Genomic DNA, 16,191 nt, shown 5'->3' with positions numbered 1-16,191 from the left:
AGACTGACATTGGCTTACCACCCTAACTGACAAATAGGAACATTTAAACAAATCATAAAAGATATTTTAATACCAAAAAGGACAATCCTAGAATAGATAGACCTGTAAGTTGAATAAACTTAGCTTTATGAAAGACACACACTATAGCATCTTTATTTCTGCCTGGACAGGTAAAAGCCTTGCCACAGAGCAGCACAGGCATTTGGAAATGACTGATCCTGGGCTGTCACCTTCGGCACATCTGAACCTGGATAAACTAAGTAGTGCACTCCTGGCCAAGAACTTGATCTTCCAAAAAATGATAACTTAGGGAATGAAACGGGTTTCATCCTGTAGGAATCTTTTTGATGGCCAAGACTGACCAGATCTAAATCTACCTCAAGAATCAATAGAAAAGGATGGCAGCTTTGCAAGAGACATCAACACACTGACAATCAGGTAATTCCACTTCACCCAGGTGGACGGATGCCAGCCTGGGGTCTGGGTCTGGAGAGGTCAGACAGCAGACGGTCAAAGAAACGACCTTTACAAACACAAAAGCTCTAATGGGCGGGTTTCCCCCAACTCGGCCTTTTAAACTGGGGCATGCGGTCTGGGCATGTGCGAGGGGGGCGGTGCATGTTTATCACAGGGTAGACACGATACCCTTCCTAGAATATCAGTTTTACAAAGCAATTAAATCATGTTAAACATCTTTAAATTAAACAGTATTAATTATGAAACAGAATACAAAATTCAAATAGCTTTCTGTGACAAAACCCAAGACTTCAGAAACTTAAACATTTTGGGGGTTCTTACTAGACCATATCAGGCCCATGGCCCCGGCCTTCCAACAAGAGCAGGTTCTCCCTCAGTCAGAGGAACTGCCAGGCAGAGTGTGGACTGCACTGTCCTGATCTAACTGATTCTATCCCAGACAAGGCTACTGAGAGAGGCCAGGAGTGCTGACAAACTGTCCTAAAATTTACATGGAAATGCAAGGAACCCTGAATACAAAACAATTTTGAAAAAGAAGAACAAAGCTGGAGGATTCCCACTTCCTGATTTTAAAACTTCCAATGAAGCTACAGTAAGCAAGACTGTGGTACAGACATACAGACCAATGGAACAGAATAGAGTCCAGAAATAAACCCTCACATTTACGGTCCATTGATTTTCAACAAGCACGCCAAGTCCATTCAATGGGGAAAGAACAGTCTTTTCAACAAATGGTGCTGGGAAAACTGAATAGCCACATGCAAAAGAATGAAGGTGGACCCTTACCTAACAGCATATACAAAAACTAACTCAAAATAGGTCAGAGACCAAATGTAAGAGCTAAGGTAAGATGATAAAACTCTTAGAAGAAAACATAGCAAATCTTTGGATTAGGCAATGATTTCTTAAATCAGAGACCAAAAAACACAAGCAACAAAAGACAAATCAGATAAACTGAACTTCATCCAAATTAAAAACTCCTCTGCTGCAAACAATACCACCAAGAAAGTGAAAAGACAACCCACAGACTCGGAAAAAGTGTTTGCAAAGCATATCTATACTAAGGGATCATGATCACGACTGCCACCTTTGACTGCGCCCTGCAGGCCGCAGCACACTTCACCAGTCCGGTCAGCTCCCTCTCACCCTTCACACTTCTCAGGTCACCGCTGCCCCTCAACCTTCTGCAGAGGCCTCCCCTTGTGCCACCAGGAAACCCAAAGCCATTCGGCCTCACCTTCCCCAGCTTCCTTCTTAAATTCCCCCTCCTGCCCTGGAAATTTCTGAAAACACACTCTGCTGAAGATGACGCTGAAATTCGGGTCTATCTGGCTTTGGCAGCCTTACCATTCACACACAAGAAAGAAAGAGGGCTGACCGCAGAGCGACAATACCTGAAACACAGCAAAACTGGTTCATTCAACAAAATGAAACACAACAATGAAAGGTCAGTTCAACCAGAACCAGATGGTCTGAGTGAGGCCCTGGTTGGGGAGTGGAGGGTGACTGAGCTGCCCGATCCTCCTGCATTCCGTGCTCTGCTGCCCTCACGAGTGAGGGTGTGCACGTAAACAGGCTGGGCAAGGCTGGCAAAGTTAACCTCTGGTCACGTCTCAAATCCAAATCCGTGATCGTGGCCTTTCCATACTGTGTTCTAGCCAGTTAACTGAGAGCACAGCACAGAACCCTAGGAAGACGGTACCCTCCAGTTCTGACTGTGGACATCAGTAATCACACACGCCCTCACTTTTAATGCTCTGCCTCCCTTTTACATTTCTGAATAGGCATTATGTTTACACACGCGCGCGCACACACACACACACGCACGGTGAAAACCCTGGCGTCCCCCCAACAAAGGTATCACTTTTAGGTTCTCGCCTGTCTTTGAGGTTCACCGTGGAGCCGTAACAGAAGCAGCCCGGCCCTCCCTCCCTGCGCGAGGACCAGCGGGGGCGGCACGCTCTGCAGTGGCCTCCTCATCCACTGCTCGCTGACGCGCGCTCCACTCATCAGTCCACAAAGAGATGCTACTTACTTGACCATAAACCCTTTCCCAGCATTCCTCTCACCGCACTGCCACACCCCATTCCCAACACCCCCCAAGTGCACTGAACCAGTCACCCCGGGTCCCGGTCCCCGCCAGCACCGGGGACCACCAGGGAGCTTATCAAGTATTACTTCCCTTGGGAGGCCTGCCCCCGCCCCCAGGCCCGCTCCCTCCTCCTTGCTGCCAGTCTGAAGGTGCCCAGACATCACCTTCAGCGCCCAGCACAGTGCCAACCACCAAGGTGGTGATTTACAAATATTTGTCAAGGGAATGAGACGAAGCTTTAGGTGGCCGTAAGGCAAAAGGTCAAAACTAAATTGTTCTCCTTTCTGTTAGGTATATTCCATAAAGTTTTCCTTCCTTTTGAAGCAAACTCAGTTAACTAAAAATTCTGGTCTTACGTTTAACCTTATGTGGCACAACAAAGGAGGCAGCGCAGCCACGCTACGAACACTGAAGTCAACGAGAGCACACGCACAGAGGACCGCAGGGCTTTATGAAAACCAGGAGCGCGAGTCCACAGGCGTTTTACAAACTACCACGTAAACATCCCCTCGACTGTCGACATCATCGAGAAGTAGCTGTCTTCACCACTGTGTCCTCTCGGACAAATGCCTGAACTAAAACAGCCAGTTTTCAGATAAAGAATGTCTCTCCTCCTTACAGCCCCAAAGCTCCAAAGTCTATTACTACCAATAGAACAATGTATCTCACTTTGTTCTAAATTCAAAGAATTACTCATGAGGAATCTTTACCAGTACTAAGTTTACGTTCAGCACTGATATACTCTCATTAGCTATGCTGAAAATGCAGCTTCAATGTAAATCTTTCAGGATGTACAAGGTCCTTAAACGCAGTGGAAAGCAGTCCCAGAGTCCATGTTTCTTCAACGGGAGTTTCCAGGCTATGCTAAGGGGCAAGTGGGTGCACTTTAAGGCCCCACTGACTTAATTTCATCCATACCCACAAAGCCCCAAGGTACAGCCTTACCTTCATGACCCAGAATCTGCATCTCCTGTTTTTCTAGATGACACCATAAGATCAACTAACCTGGTTTCAGCTGCACTGCACTCTACACCGCTGTGAAAAACTGAGAGCAGAAAGTACTGCATAGCTAGATCTCTGTGATAAAGGAGCCCGTGAGAGCAGCCCTGTGCGCATCCAGAGAGCTGTGAGCCCAGAGTCGTGAGTCACAAAGCCCAAGAGCTCTTCCTTCTGACCTCAGGCAAGTCCGGAAACCTCTCTGCTTTGGCTTCCACAGCCATAAAAATAGGACTAATAATACCTGTTTGCTGTCTCATAGGAAATAGGATGGTTAATGCACACTTGCACAGAGCTCTGAAGATGAAAAAGGTTCCTGGGTGCTGATGACAAACAAGAGTCTCCGTCCTCCTTCGGGAATCAGCCATGCTGCAGACGGGGAAGACCAAACTGCTCCGAGTAAACTGGGTTTCCTAAACAACTTCTCCTAAGGCCACACAATTTTGAACAACTCTGGAAGAAATGCATTATGGTAATGCTTGGTGTACCAGACAGTATGCAAGCAAGGAAGCACACGGGGATGGCAGACGCCTGAGCTGCATTAGCTCTTGGGCTGTTCTGCCTCATTTCTGCACACTCCTAACTGGCATAAATATTTACCTGGGCAGCGTGTTTTGGTTACTTTGGATGTCACAGTCAAGGACTAACTGGCTGATAAGTCCCTGTTTCCTGACGAAGAACACTTTACCAAATATGCTTCTTAAACTCCCCCTTTATATTTCTAACATGATGTACAGTTTTAAAAATTATTTTAGGGGCTCCAAGTTTAGCTTACGTTTCACTTAAAGGCTCTCCTCCTTTTTTAAAATAGAGGAAAGGCTCAAATAAGCAAATGATTAAGCCTATATACTAAACAACAAGACTGGAGACTGAACTGTTTTTTATAAGTTGGTATTTGGCTTTACAGAAACACATGTGCGTGCATATGCACACGCATACCCCCCAAAAGATATTTTCCCATCTACGTAGACAGGGCAGTCTACGTTTATTTAATTGGATACTGATAACTGCAACTCATACCAAATTAAATGCAAAAATTCAAGATTAAAACTTTGAAAGTTTACATTGAACTGATGATGCACAACACTTAGAAGTGAAAAATCCAGAATTCATATGCACTGATACTGTACTATTTGAATAAGAAAAGTCAACCCAAGAAAGTTTACATGCCTTAGAAAAGGTCAGTTTAAATATCTGATGGCCTCCTCTGGAGAATAAATGAGAGAAAATAAGAAAGGAGTGCTTAAGGGGAAGAAGTAGGCAGAGAGGAAGAAGATAAGCAAAAACTTTCAGGACATCACAAGTTTAACTTTGGCTTAAAGTGTAAACTTAAGTTAACCTTTGTTTAAGATTAATAACACCTCTTCAATATAATGTCATTTGTGACTTTATTGCAAAGAAAAAAGTTTCTGAATTTATTAAAGTCTTAAAAAAAACCCTCACTCATTGGACAGTCACTCAAGTTTTCTACCAGCATAGCATTTCTCTTAACTAAGGATAAGAGAAAAGGAGGAATCTGCTCATTCTTATCCTGTACTTTTGTCCTCAGGGACAGCAGGCTGGAATTTGAATCTAAGCTCCTTTCTTTCAATTCCCTTGAAAATAAGTAATTTAATCAAATGCATTTTAAAATATAATGCATTCGCAGACTCAGGAAGGTATGGAGACAGTCAAGGACACCAGTGACCCGGTAAGTGACACTGTTAGGCCTTAGCCTTGAGTCCGATAGCTCGATTCTGGTATGATTAGATCTAATTTAGGAAGGGGAAGGGGGGTCACTAAATTGACAAAATCCCAATGTTTTCAACATCTAGTAAAATATTCTAAAAAGCAGGCAAGAAGGGTCATCCATGTTCTCTCAAGTAAGACGTCTCCCCGGGACCAGGCCTCAAGCACAGAGAACTGTCCACATTTCCTGCAGCTTGGTGTGGCAGAAGTGGTCCAAGTTCTAGTCAAACAGTGCAAGGTTTCTTCAGGCCTTGTCACTCACTATCTGGTCAGGGCTGCTCGTGGACATTCATTTTTGATGTCTGTAGAACGAGCACAGAGCTTCTTTCCCACTCGGCTGTGGGTATTAAGTGTCTGTGATGGTCCCTGGGATGGCCCAGGCACGGGGCAGGTGCTCCACTAGCTACTGCCTCCTCCCAGATGTCCACCAAGAGAGTTTAAAGCAAATGAGCAGAAAGACGCAGAAGACCACACTTAGAGTTTATGTAATGTATGTATACATAGTACAATTCAGGATAATATATAATGTAACACTAGCTCTGAACATCACCAATTATTTTAGAAAGCTGTCAAGATGCTAAGACCTTGTAAGAGGTTTAGTTTTCTAAAACTGCTATCATGTCAACTTTTTTTCTTAAGAAATAAAAAACCAGGGAATTCCCTGGCGGTCCAGTGGTTAGGACTCTGTGCTTTCACTGCCGAGGGTCTGGGTTCAATCCCTGGTCCGGGAACACTGCGTGTCAAAAAAAAAAAAAAAAAAGGAAAAAAAATACTGTATACTTTCACTGAATAAATAAATCCACATTTACATTATTTAATGTGAACATACGCACACGCAGACAGAGATGTGGAATGATATACAGCAAACTCCAAACAATTTGCTCTGAGATGCCAGGAAAGATAGGAGACTGATTCTGGGGATGAAGCTAGGGAGAATTTTCGTTTTATTCGTAATTAAAAAAAAATTTCAAAGTGGCTATATTCACATATGGATTTTTTAAAAAGATTAAAAAGATAAATGGAAGCTGACTAAGGCCAAAAGAGAGGCCCCGAGGCCCTGGGTCCTGGGGTGACTCCACTGCCCACGCGCTGGGTGGAGTTATCACCTCCCACTGCGGCCTGAGAGACCTGTTTACCTTACTAGCTGACTAGTTAATCTGGGAAGTTTTTTTTTTTTGAGGTAGGAAGAGAAAAAATACAGAGGCTTGGTAAAAAACAGGGTCAGGGTCACATCTAGCTCATGCGAGAGAGCTTTCCTAGGCCAAGGGTCTTCAGTTTTTTTTGGTGTCAGGATCATGTCCTCTAAAAAAGTCTGGGGCTTCCCTGGTGGCGCAGTGGTTGAGAGTCCGCCTGCCGATGCAGGGGACACGGGTTTGTGCCCCAGTCTGGGAAGATCCCACATGCCGCAGAGCGGCTGGGCCCGTGAGCCATGGCTGCTGAGCCTGCACGTCCGGAGCCTGTGCTTCGCAACGGGAGAGGCCACAACAATGAGAGGCCCACATACCGCAAAAAAATAAAAAATAAAAAAAAAATAAAAAAGTCTGGAGGACCCTAAAGAGCTTAGGTCACGTGGGTTCTACCTACTGATACTGACCAGATTGGAGAATGTTTAAAACATTTACTTATTAATTCATTTAAGATAAGAGGAATAGGCTCATTTCGTGCTAACATAAATATCATTTTGAGGATAACTTCATTTAAAAAACAGCAGGAAGAATGACACTGTTTTATATTTCTGCCTATTTCTTTAAAGTCTGACTTAAAAGACAGGTAGACCTGCATTTCTGCTTCTGTATTCAATCTGTTTGATATGGTATTTTGGTTGAAGTAAATGAAAAGAAGCCCAGCCTTCACAGACATATTTAGTTGAAAAAGGGAGGTATTTCAATGGCTTTATAAACAAATGGTGGATATTCTTCTTTGATTCTATGCTAACATTCAACAAGTGGTAGTTTCTTAAAGATCAGTTGCACCGTGGAATCTGGAGGCATACTGATGGATGTTTCAGTGACATCAAACCCTGAGATGTGTCCTGCACTTTCAATGTCTCTCCTGCCCATGCATGTCTGCAGCATCGCTGAATGTGCTGGCATGTAGTCATGCAGATCTTCCATCGTTCACATCGAGAAGCCCTGTTTGTTAATCTCACCAGGAGTCGTCAGCGCCGGGAGCTGTCAAGCTCACGCTGGCGGATACAAGTTTTCCAAAATTCAAATTCTCCTTTTGCAAGTTTGAATTTTATCATGGGCAACAAATAGTGTCACTGCTGTTTCCCCCGAATTGACAGGCTTCCTTCATTCCTTTTTGAGAAAGCAAACGTGAAATATTCACGTCTTACTAACCCGATCTGTCTGTCTTTTGTTCTTTCAAGTATTGAATAAAAATGATGTTCCTGAAAACAGTGGCTCAGCCTGCAACTCACACGACTGTGCAATGTTCCTAGAGACCGTCACCATACTGCAGTGTGCTCGAGGGCTCTGTGTGAACTATGCATGTCCTCCACAAAATGTTATTAAAAGGTGTGTTTGCAGGGGCTGAGATTTACTAACCCTAACATTTCATGCTTCATCAAGGATAGTCTTAGGTCCGACTGGTGTGGCGTGCTGGAGCACACGCTGGTTTCTAGCTGGACACCACTGCGAACTCCAAGCAAGGAGCTGTTCTACCCACCACTGCCTTTGCACCATCAGGGCGAACGGCCACACGGTGAAAGAGGCAAAAAAGGCCTTCGCGGTGAAAGAGGCAAAAAAGGCCTTCGCATTCTTGGGAAGACAGTTTTGACCTTGCAGATCCCTTGAAAGTATCTCAGGGACTCCAGGGGCCCAATGACCGCACCTATAAACACTGCCCTATGGAAGCGCTGAGGATACCGTCACAGCTTCAGAGTTGTGAAAACAAGGTTATCATATACCACCCCTAGAGAAGCCTGGCCTACTACCTGAAGGTGAAAAAAACTTCTAGTTGTATATGTACCAAAATGATCTACAAATGCAAACATACACAGACAACCCCCGCCCCATTTCTTCCTCCTCGAAGCCTACCAAGAATAAAGGACCAGCAATTTAGGAAAACTAGGCTTGCTCCCTAGAGTGAAACATTACTCTTTTCACAACTTTATAAGTAAAAATACCATAATTAGAACACATTGTTGGTGAATAACACAACCAGCAGATAAAAATCCAAATGTAATACAAGAAGTTCACACACATCAACGACAAAGCAGAGACTGAAAAACCTAATCAAACAGGTATAACAGCTCAAGCTCTATTAAAAATATCACAATATTAAAACTTGAAACAATAAGGTATAAGGTTATAGTTTGGATCCCACTTAGTTCAAATACCATCTTTTTTTTTGGCCACACCGTGCAGCATGTGGGAGCTTAGTTCCCTGACCAGGGATCGAACCGGCACCCCCTGCATTGGAAGCGCAGAGTCTTAACCTCTGGACCACCGGGGAAGTCCCACCAAATTCTATCCTAATTTAAAAATCCCAACACAGAAAAGGAATTCAGGAGTTTAATGTAATGGGGTTTGACAATTTGACAGTAAACTTTTGGAAGTCCAACTGCTAAAGCATCAGAAAGCAACATCTGCATTTAAATACAACTAAGGGGAAATGACAAGTGAAGTCACCCTATGTGGGAGTAATCACAGATAAAACCTCTAACTTCTAAAAGTAGAATTCCTCATGAATCTTATGCGAAAACACTTTTCTGCAAAAGAGTTAAAAATGGGGTGAGGAGAGGAATGTATTAAATGCTGATTTCTTATTAACAGACTAGATCCCTGAGAGTGAAAAGTCTGAAAGGGGATCAGTAAGTACACTCTGACTAGAGAGACTCTGGATCACCTTACTAGGTAATTTTACACACAGTCTACAAGCAGAACACAGTGCACACTCCAGGATCATCAATGATACTGATTTCTTCCAGGTGGTGAAATGACGAGCAAATTGCAAGAAGAGAGGCTTGGTAAATGGGAGAGGGAGAGAGCAGACAGAGACAGAGACAGATCAGCTTCAAGATGCACAAATACAGGTAATACAGCAGCGGAAAAATAAAATAAGTTGTGGTTAAGATGCTGGGCTCTGAATTACCACAATGACCTAGAAAAGAGACGACAACCACAGCAACCACTAACACGTCCCATCGTCTGACAACACGCCGGCACCATTTTAAGCGTTTTATATGTATTCACTCATTTAACTAACCCTCATAAAAATACAGAGAGGTAGGTCCTTTTATCCCCATTTCATTCCCATTTCCAAGCAGAGAAGTGAGTTAGCTTGCCCAAGACAGCTCAGCTAACCAGTGGTGGGGTGGGAGCAGGGATCCGACCCCAGCCCTGTGGCTTCAGACCCCCACCCTTAACCACTAAGCACCCTGCCTCTCAAGTTCAGAGGGAACCTTGCTTTTACCTAAGAGCGTGCCGTAAACTGTTATGTTTTAAAAGTCCAATAAAAATGCCAATAAACATCAAAAAAAGGTGTACATCCCCAAAACACCGTTCGGTAAGATGGTACAGCTGTCTGTGCAGCCACTAGAAGTCAGCAACGAGGGGACCGTGCTGGCTGCAGGGGGCCACCAATAATGCACTGGGCTACAGGGTCTCAACCTCACCCCACCTGGGATGACCAAGCCCCCGCGTGATTATTTCACTGATGGCCACTAATTTGTCAGCAATGCAGTAAAAAGAAAAACACAGGAAAAGCCAAAACTTGAATATAAAAGACCACTGCTCACTATTTAGGAAACAATTTCTAAGTAATTACATGTACTTTGCACATTTTTTCTAAAGCAGAAAATTTTAAAGACATTTCTCTCAAACATTACGAAAAAGTTTAAACCTACACAGAAGCTGAATACTTGTATTCAACGTGTACACCTGTATACCCACTTCCCCAGATTCACCAATTGTTCGCATATTAGCATATTTGCTTTACATTTATTTTTCTCTGTTATTTGAAGTAAGTTGCAGAGATCATGATACTTCACCCCTAAATACCTCCATCTGCAATTCCTAAGAATGACGACAGTGCCTACAAATCACAATCCCTTTAAAACTAATAGTAATTCCATAGCGTCCCACATCACTCTGTACTCGACCAATGTCTTCTGCAGGCTTGATTTTACTTTGTTTTGTTTTTAGAACACAGATCTGATACAGATTCACTCACTATATTTGACTGTTACATCTCTTTAGTTTTTCTTTTTAACTAGAGGGGTTTTTGATTTATGAATAATTCAAGGGCCTAAAACAAAAACAGATTTTTCTTGCTGTAGTAGTTTGTCCTTGTGCACTTTAGCCATGTCTTTCCAAGGTTAATAAGAAAGACTTTCCCTTGAGTACATTAGTGAGAGAAACTACCCCAGTTTTGGAGTTCTCTGCATCCCTGGTGGTACTTTTCCCATCTGACAGGGAAGAGGAGGTGAGGTGGGCCTTGTCTGGAAGCAGATGTGGGAGAAAGAGGTCTTGCCTGCTCCGGCCTCTGGTCTGGGATGCTCCGCGTGGCCAGGAGCTGGGCCGACAGAAGGTGCTTTGTCCCATCTTATCACCTGGAAATCCAGAGCCTCCCCAAAGACTGCAGCCCAGCTTTAGCTGGGGCTCCAAAAAAGGCCAAAAAGATAATACCAGAAGATGACATACGTGGCTGCCTTTCCTTCTGGGACGGCCACCAGCAGCGGCTTGGGGACATGTAGCTGACACAGGGGCAGGGGCCCTGGACTTGGCCTTACAGGCTGGTAACCTTGGGGAGGAGTGACTACTAGGACGCGTCCAGCCGACCTCCCGGGCAGGAATGCTGGGAGGAACAAGTCAGGCGGTGTGCACAAAAGCGCGTCACATCCGGCAGGTCGCCGTCGGATCGGAGGAGAGCCGCCTTGCAGTGCTACCTGATGTATGGAAGTAGAGGAGGGTATACCCCAAACCTCTGTGCCTTCGAAGACACGGCCCTTTCCTAGATTCAAAAACACACACCCTTTTCTTGACTACTAACCTTGCTTCTTTACTTTTGTCTCATTCTTTCACACAATTAACATCTTTCAATGAAAAAGTTCTAGGAGTTTAGCTTTTGCTGCAAGGCAGGAGTCATGATCAGTTCAGGGAAGACTAATTAACAAAAGGTGTGCAGGCTTTAACACAGACATGCACCCCCCAGAGAGTTATTTGTTACTCTGGTTTCCTTCCTCACTGGCAGGAGCGACAAGAGAGAACAACTTCACACAGGCTCACTCCAGGTAGCTTTAAAGGTGTACTTCTAAAAAGCCACCTCATAGAGAGCGACAGCTACACAACACACAGATGTTAGCGAAGTAAACACCTTGAGTTGGGCTGGTACGCTATTCGGAGAGAAAGAATCACCGGTTTGATCTCTTGAGGGGTCTTTGTTTTGGGTCGTCAATGACATTTTTCCTTCCTAAGTTCTGGGAATGAGGACAGTGCTAGGCATCCATCCTCACAACATTCACTGACTTTAATCACGCAGGAGTGTCCCACACCTGGGAACCTACGTGCACGTGCACAGGTGGGCTTAGCAGCGCTGGCTAAGTCATCAGACGGGCTGCAGCGGGAAAGGAAGCCTTCGGGTTTGACACCCTACACTGCCCCCTGCTCGTTCTTTTCTAAATTTTTTTGGAAAGGTAAAGACTTTCATTGAATTGGCGACTCAGGAATACTTGTGAGAAAACAAACTCTTCTATAATCAGACTTCCATTCCCCAGGAAAAATGGGTTTACACAGGGAATAATTTGCTCTCCAGCTCCCCACCAGGCCGAGGTTACTCCTCAGTCTTTCAGAGACAGGACTCACCAACCGACTACAAGATCGGAGCAGTTAACAACTTTCTTGAGGCCAGAATAAAAGCCAGCTGGCACAGGATGGAGGTCGCACTCTTCCTCTCTGCCCATTAACATCTTTTTTGGCTTGGCTATTCTTGCCTTAAACCTGGCTCTGGAAGTGAAATATATTTTACTATACTTAACAGGCAATTAAAATTCAAGGAATAGTCTAGAACAGGGGTCGGCAAACTATGTCCCACGGGCCAAGTCTGGTCAGCCACCTGTTTTTGTAAATGAAGCTTTACTGGAACACAGTCATGCCCATCTATGGCTGCTTTCTCAGCCAAAAATATTTACTTTCCAGCCTTTTCTGAAAAAGTCTCTTGATCCCAGTCTAGAACTGTGCTGTCCAATACAGCAGCCACTAGACACATGTTTATTTAAATTTAAAACAACTAAAATGAAATAAAATGAAAAATTCAGTTTCTCAGTTGCAGTAGCCACATTTTAAGGGCTCAACAGTCACATGTGACCAGGGGCCACTGTAGTGGACAGCACGGAGAACATTCCCACCATCGCAGACAGTTCTCTCGGACAGCCCTGGAAGTACAGGATTTAAGTCATCAAGCTAAATTTACAGCCATCAAGTTCCTCCAGGTGACACCTTCTCCTTCTACAGACAGAAAAGTTTAGACTTTTCAGCAACATGTTCCTGTCACACTTTGAGTTTTTAGGATATGCTAATTCACTATATTAACTGCAAACTCTAGACTATGTAATAGGAGATAAATATCAAACCAATTGGGACTACTAATCAGTTTAGTGATCGTATTGACTGATTTGTTTACTTGACTGCCCCACCATCCAGGGGACTGTAAACTCTGAAAGCTGGGCCACAGTGCTTGCTTCATATTCTGAATTAGGAACCTGCTTGGCACGTGGTGCTAGCGACTTGACAAATATTTGTAAAATGAATGAAGAAATGAACCCTAGGCACAAAAACTGTCATATGCCAGAGGCCACTGAAACAGATGGATGTTGATAAGACACTGGGAAAAAACCCGCTATTATAATCCTGTGGCAAAAGGTTCTACAAACAGCCAAAATTTATATTTTTAAAATAAAAAAAATTTTTTTCTTTTTTCTTTTTTTAAAAAGATTCCAAACAAAACAAAACAACTGCCTTGGTTTGTTTAACTGCCTTGGTTTGGATTCTGGCCCTACCACTTATAGGTTGAGTGACCTTGGGCTGGTTATTTTACCTCTGTGTGGAAGATCCTTCTTCTCTAAATGCACCCTGAGTCGGTGGTAAGCCTCAGTGTGGCCCCCTCCCCTTCCCAGCATCATGATTACATCAGCCCCTGCTCTCTCTCCAAGCACCTGCCCAGAGTCAGCTCTTCCTGTGCCCCTCCTGTACCAGGGTCCCTGTGTGGGTCTCCCACTAAACCATCCATTCCTCTGGGGCGGGGACCCTCAGCACTGGACACACAGAGGAGATGCTAAGTGGATATTAAATTGATCAAGACTCTAAAAGCCAATATAAACAAAATAAAATTTGCTAAACCACACATTAACATGCTTGCTCTAAAAAGTCCTTATGAGTAAATCAAGCGTTCAAGTTTTAGCTAGTTCACTGTTTGACCCAGAATTTAGTTTTAGGCCCTAAAGGTTATCCCTTCTTAAAATCTCAAGTCTCTTTTAGGTTAATACACTTCACTACTTTTTCCCTTCACAATTAGACAGCAACCAACCACTCAACCAACAGCAAAAAAATTCAAACTGGTCATAGTAAAGTCTTGGAATTAAAAACAACAACAACAATGTGGTATATAAAATCCAACGATTCCATTTCAGAATAAAGTCATAGTTCAAAAAATGACTAGTACATTACGTGTTTAATGAAATGAGAAAACTCAAACTAAAACAATCTGTTATTTATAAGAAGATACCTTAAAAGTATCAAAATACACATTTTATATGCTATAAAATTTTCTTTTTGCTAGTCAGTCACCGTTTAAGAACTTAAATCGAAACACAATTACATTTTGTTTTTGCCCATTTGGCTCCTGCAACTAAAATACCTGAGTGCTATCTGTGGTCAACATTTGCTCTTTCCTGGGTGCACTACAAAACAATGTGACCTACAGGTTGGTCACTGTGGACATTAATTTCCACCAGCTTCTTTCAAGAGGGTTTGGAGAGAAAAGCAACACCCATTTTATTCCAACAGACTGGGTATTCATGTGGTTTTATCTCCTTTATCTGCGTACACCCTAGGATCTGAAAAATCTTGTCTGGCATTTTAGTCATACAGACTATTAGTCACCTAGAGATCCTGCCCCCACCCTTCCTTGACATGGGTCCTTAAAGGAGATTCTGACAGTTAGAACTGTTCTGTTAGGGACAGAGCTGTGATACTGTATAAATTTTAAAGTGATATGATGAAGCTTAACATTCATTTTCTATTTCACCCAATTATGAACAAAAAATTTGTGTAACAAATACTTTTAAATGCTAAGGAAAAGTATATGATTATCCTGATAGCTGTATTTTAATATAATTATTAATTACTATGCTAATTGTGTTTTTAAGCTAAATTCTAAACCCCAATTTGGTATAAACTACAAGTGGCAAACTGTAATTATTAAAAGTGATCTATACACTCATCGAAAACTTGTTGCCATTTAAATATTTAAAGGCAAATGTCAATACAAAGCCTATTTAAGTGCAAAGTATCTCCTACTATTCAATAAAAACGCTAACAGCTCAGAAATTATGACCCACGATGGATTCCAATATTTCAAAGCACGAGTCTATTTCTCTTTTCGAATCCAGGGCAAGAACGAAAACAATCCTTTTAAAGGAAGTTCTTTTCTAATCATTTCTGCATATTTTCTGACTGCAATTCATCGTTAATTCAGAGGTGTGTCCTGGTGAAACCTTCGGGGTGTTAAGCAACACAGATGCAACAGAAACTCTGCGCACGGACAACTTGGCCAGGCGTGCCGCCCGCCTCTCCTTCCTACCCCCGCCCAATGCCTTCCCCGGGCAGTGACTTCACATCCTTTGACATCAGCACGGTTCTGAAAGGGGGATGGGAGAGCGAGCAGAAAGCAGAAAAACCAGCTTTGAACTATGCATGCAAGGCCTCTCTCAAGACTCAAATTCTGTGAGTAGTTCGTAAAATGCCAAATTGCAGTGACACACCCAGCCTCCTCTGGTTAGGTCTGCCGCAAAACGGGGTGAATTCTGCTAGAAAGGACTTCCTGCTTTTCTTATCTGAAGCACAATAGCCATTTATTAACTAACCACAGAAGGTTCCGTTTCAGTGAAACACACAATAACTTACCTCGAATATGGAGAAGGGCCACGGGCTGGAAAGGCCCATTGGAGTTGGCCGCATCCACCACCATCCTGCTGCCCGCTTTATTACATGTCAACATCTAGACTTCAGCGGGAAAGGCAATGTACTCCTTAAGGCAAGAAACCAGCCTCCATTTTAGTTTAAAAAAAAAAGACAAACTGAAGCTCTCTGCAGCTGGAGGGAACTGGCTGGTTCGTGATGTCAGCAGGCACGGGGCTCACTGATTGGCCGGAAGCTGCAACTTAAAATGACACTAAAAAAACTGCAAATGGAAAGAGCATTCTGTTTGGCTGTCAGTGTGCATGAAAAGCCTGGACATTTTTTGGCTTTCTGCAGTCTTCATTTCTCAATAACTTTTAGGCAAAGATCCCACTTCTTAAGGGGCAGGACTGAGGCCACAACCCTGGCCAGACTATAAACACATGATTCTGAGAGAGCTACCAAAAAAAAAGAAAAAAAAAAAAAAAAAAACCCACAAGTGTGCATGTGTGTCTACATGAACTTTAAATTTTAGCATTTCTCTAACTGGTACCCCAAATTCACTGGTACCTTATACCCACCTGGCCACCTCCTATTTTCTATTCTAATTACTTTAAATATCTGTATCATTTTTGGCAACCTAGTTTTTTTTTTTTTTTAAAGCAAATTGGCTATTCAAATATTACACAATCCCAATTCATCAGTTTGGACTCTTGTTCAACCTTTCCTACTACCAAGTTATGAATTAATAATCTTCAAACACTGGTTTTCTCGGGA

General features: G+C 43.2%; 1 protein-coding gene across 9 annotated transcripts in view; it reads right to left on the bottom strand.

Annotated features, from left to right (window-relative positions):
- The window catches only part of PPP2R5C (protein phosphatase 2 regulatory subunit B'gamma), a 133,751-nt gene that overhangs the window by 78,542 nt on the left and 39,018 nt on the right, over positions 1–16,191 (bottom strand). Inside the window, exon 1 of one of the 9 annotated variants that reach the window (XM_082619744.1) lies at positions 15,421–15,634. The exons of 4 other annotated variants lie outside the window; for them this stretch is intronic. In XM_082619744.1, the coding sequence (XP_082475870.1) occupies positions 15,421–15,474 (54 nt within the window). In that variant the 5' untranslated portion in view covers positions 15,475–15,634. Of the gene's footprint in view, positions 1–15,420; positions 15,635–16,191 lie in introns of those variants that run through there. 4 more of the 9 variants (XM_082619739.1, XM_082619746.1, XM_082619743.1 and 1 more) reach the window with 4 other exon arrangements.

Source organism: Mesoplodon mirus, assembly GCF_964341445.2.
Source record: "Mesoplodon mirus genome assembly, chromosome: 4".
NCBI classification, from domain to species: domain Eukaryota; kingdom Metazoa; phylum Chordata; class Mammalia; order Artiodactyla; family Ziphiidae; genus Mesoplodon; species Mesoplodon mirus.
This window is presented reverse-complemented; position numbering and strand designations above follow the sequence as displayed.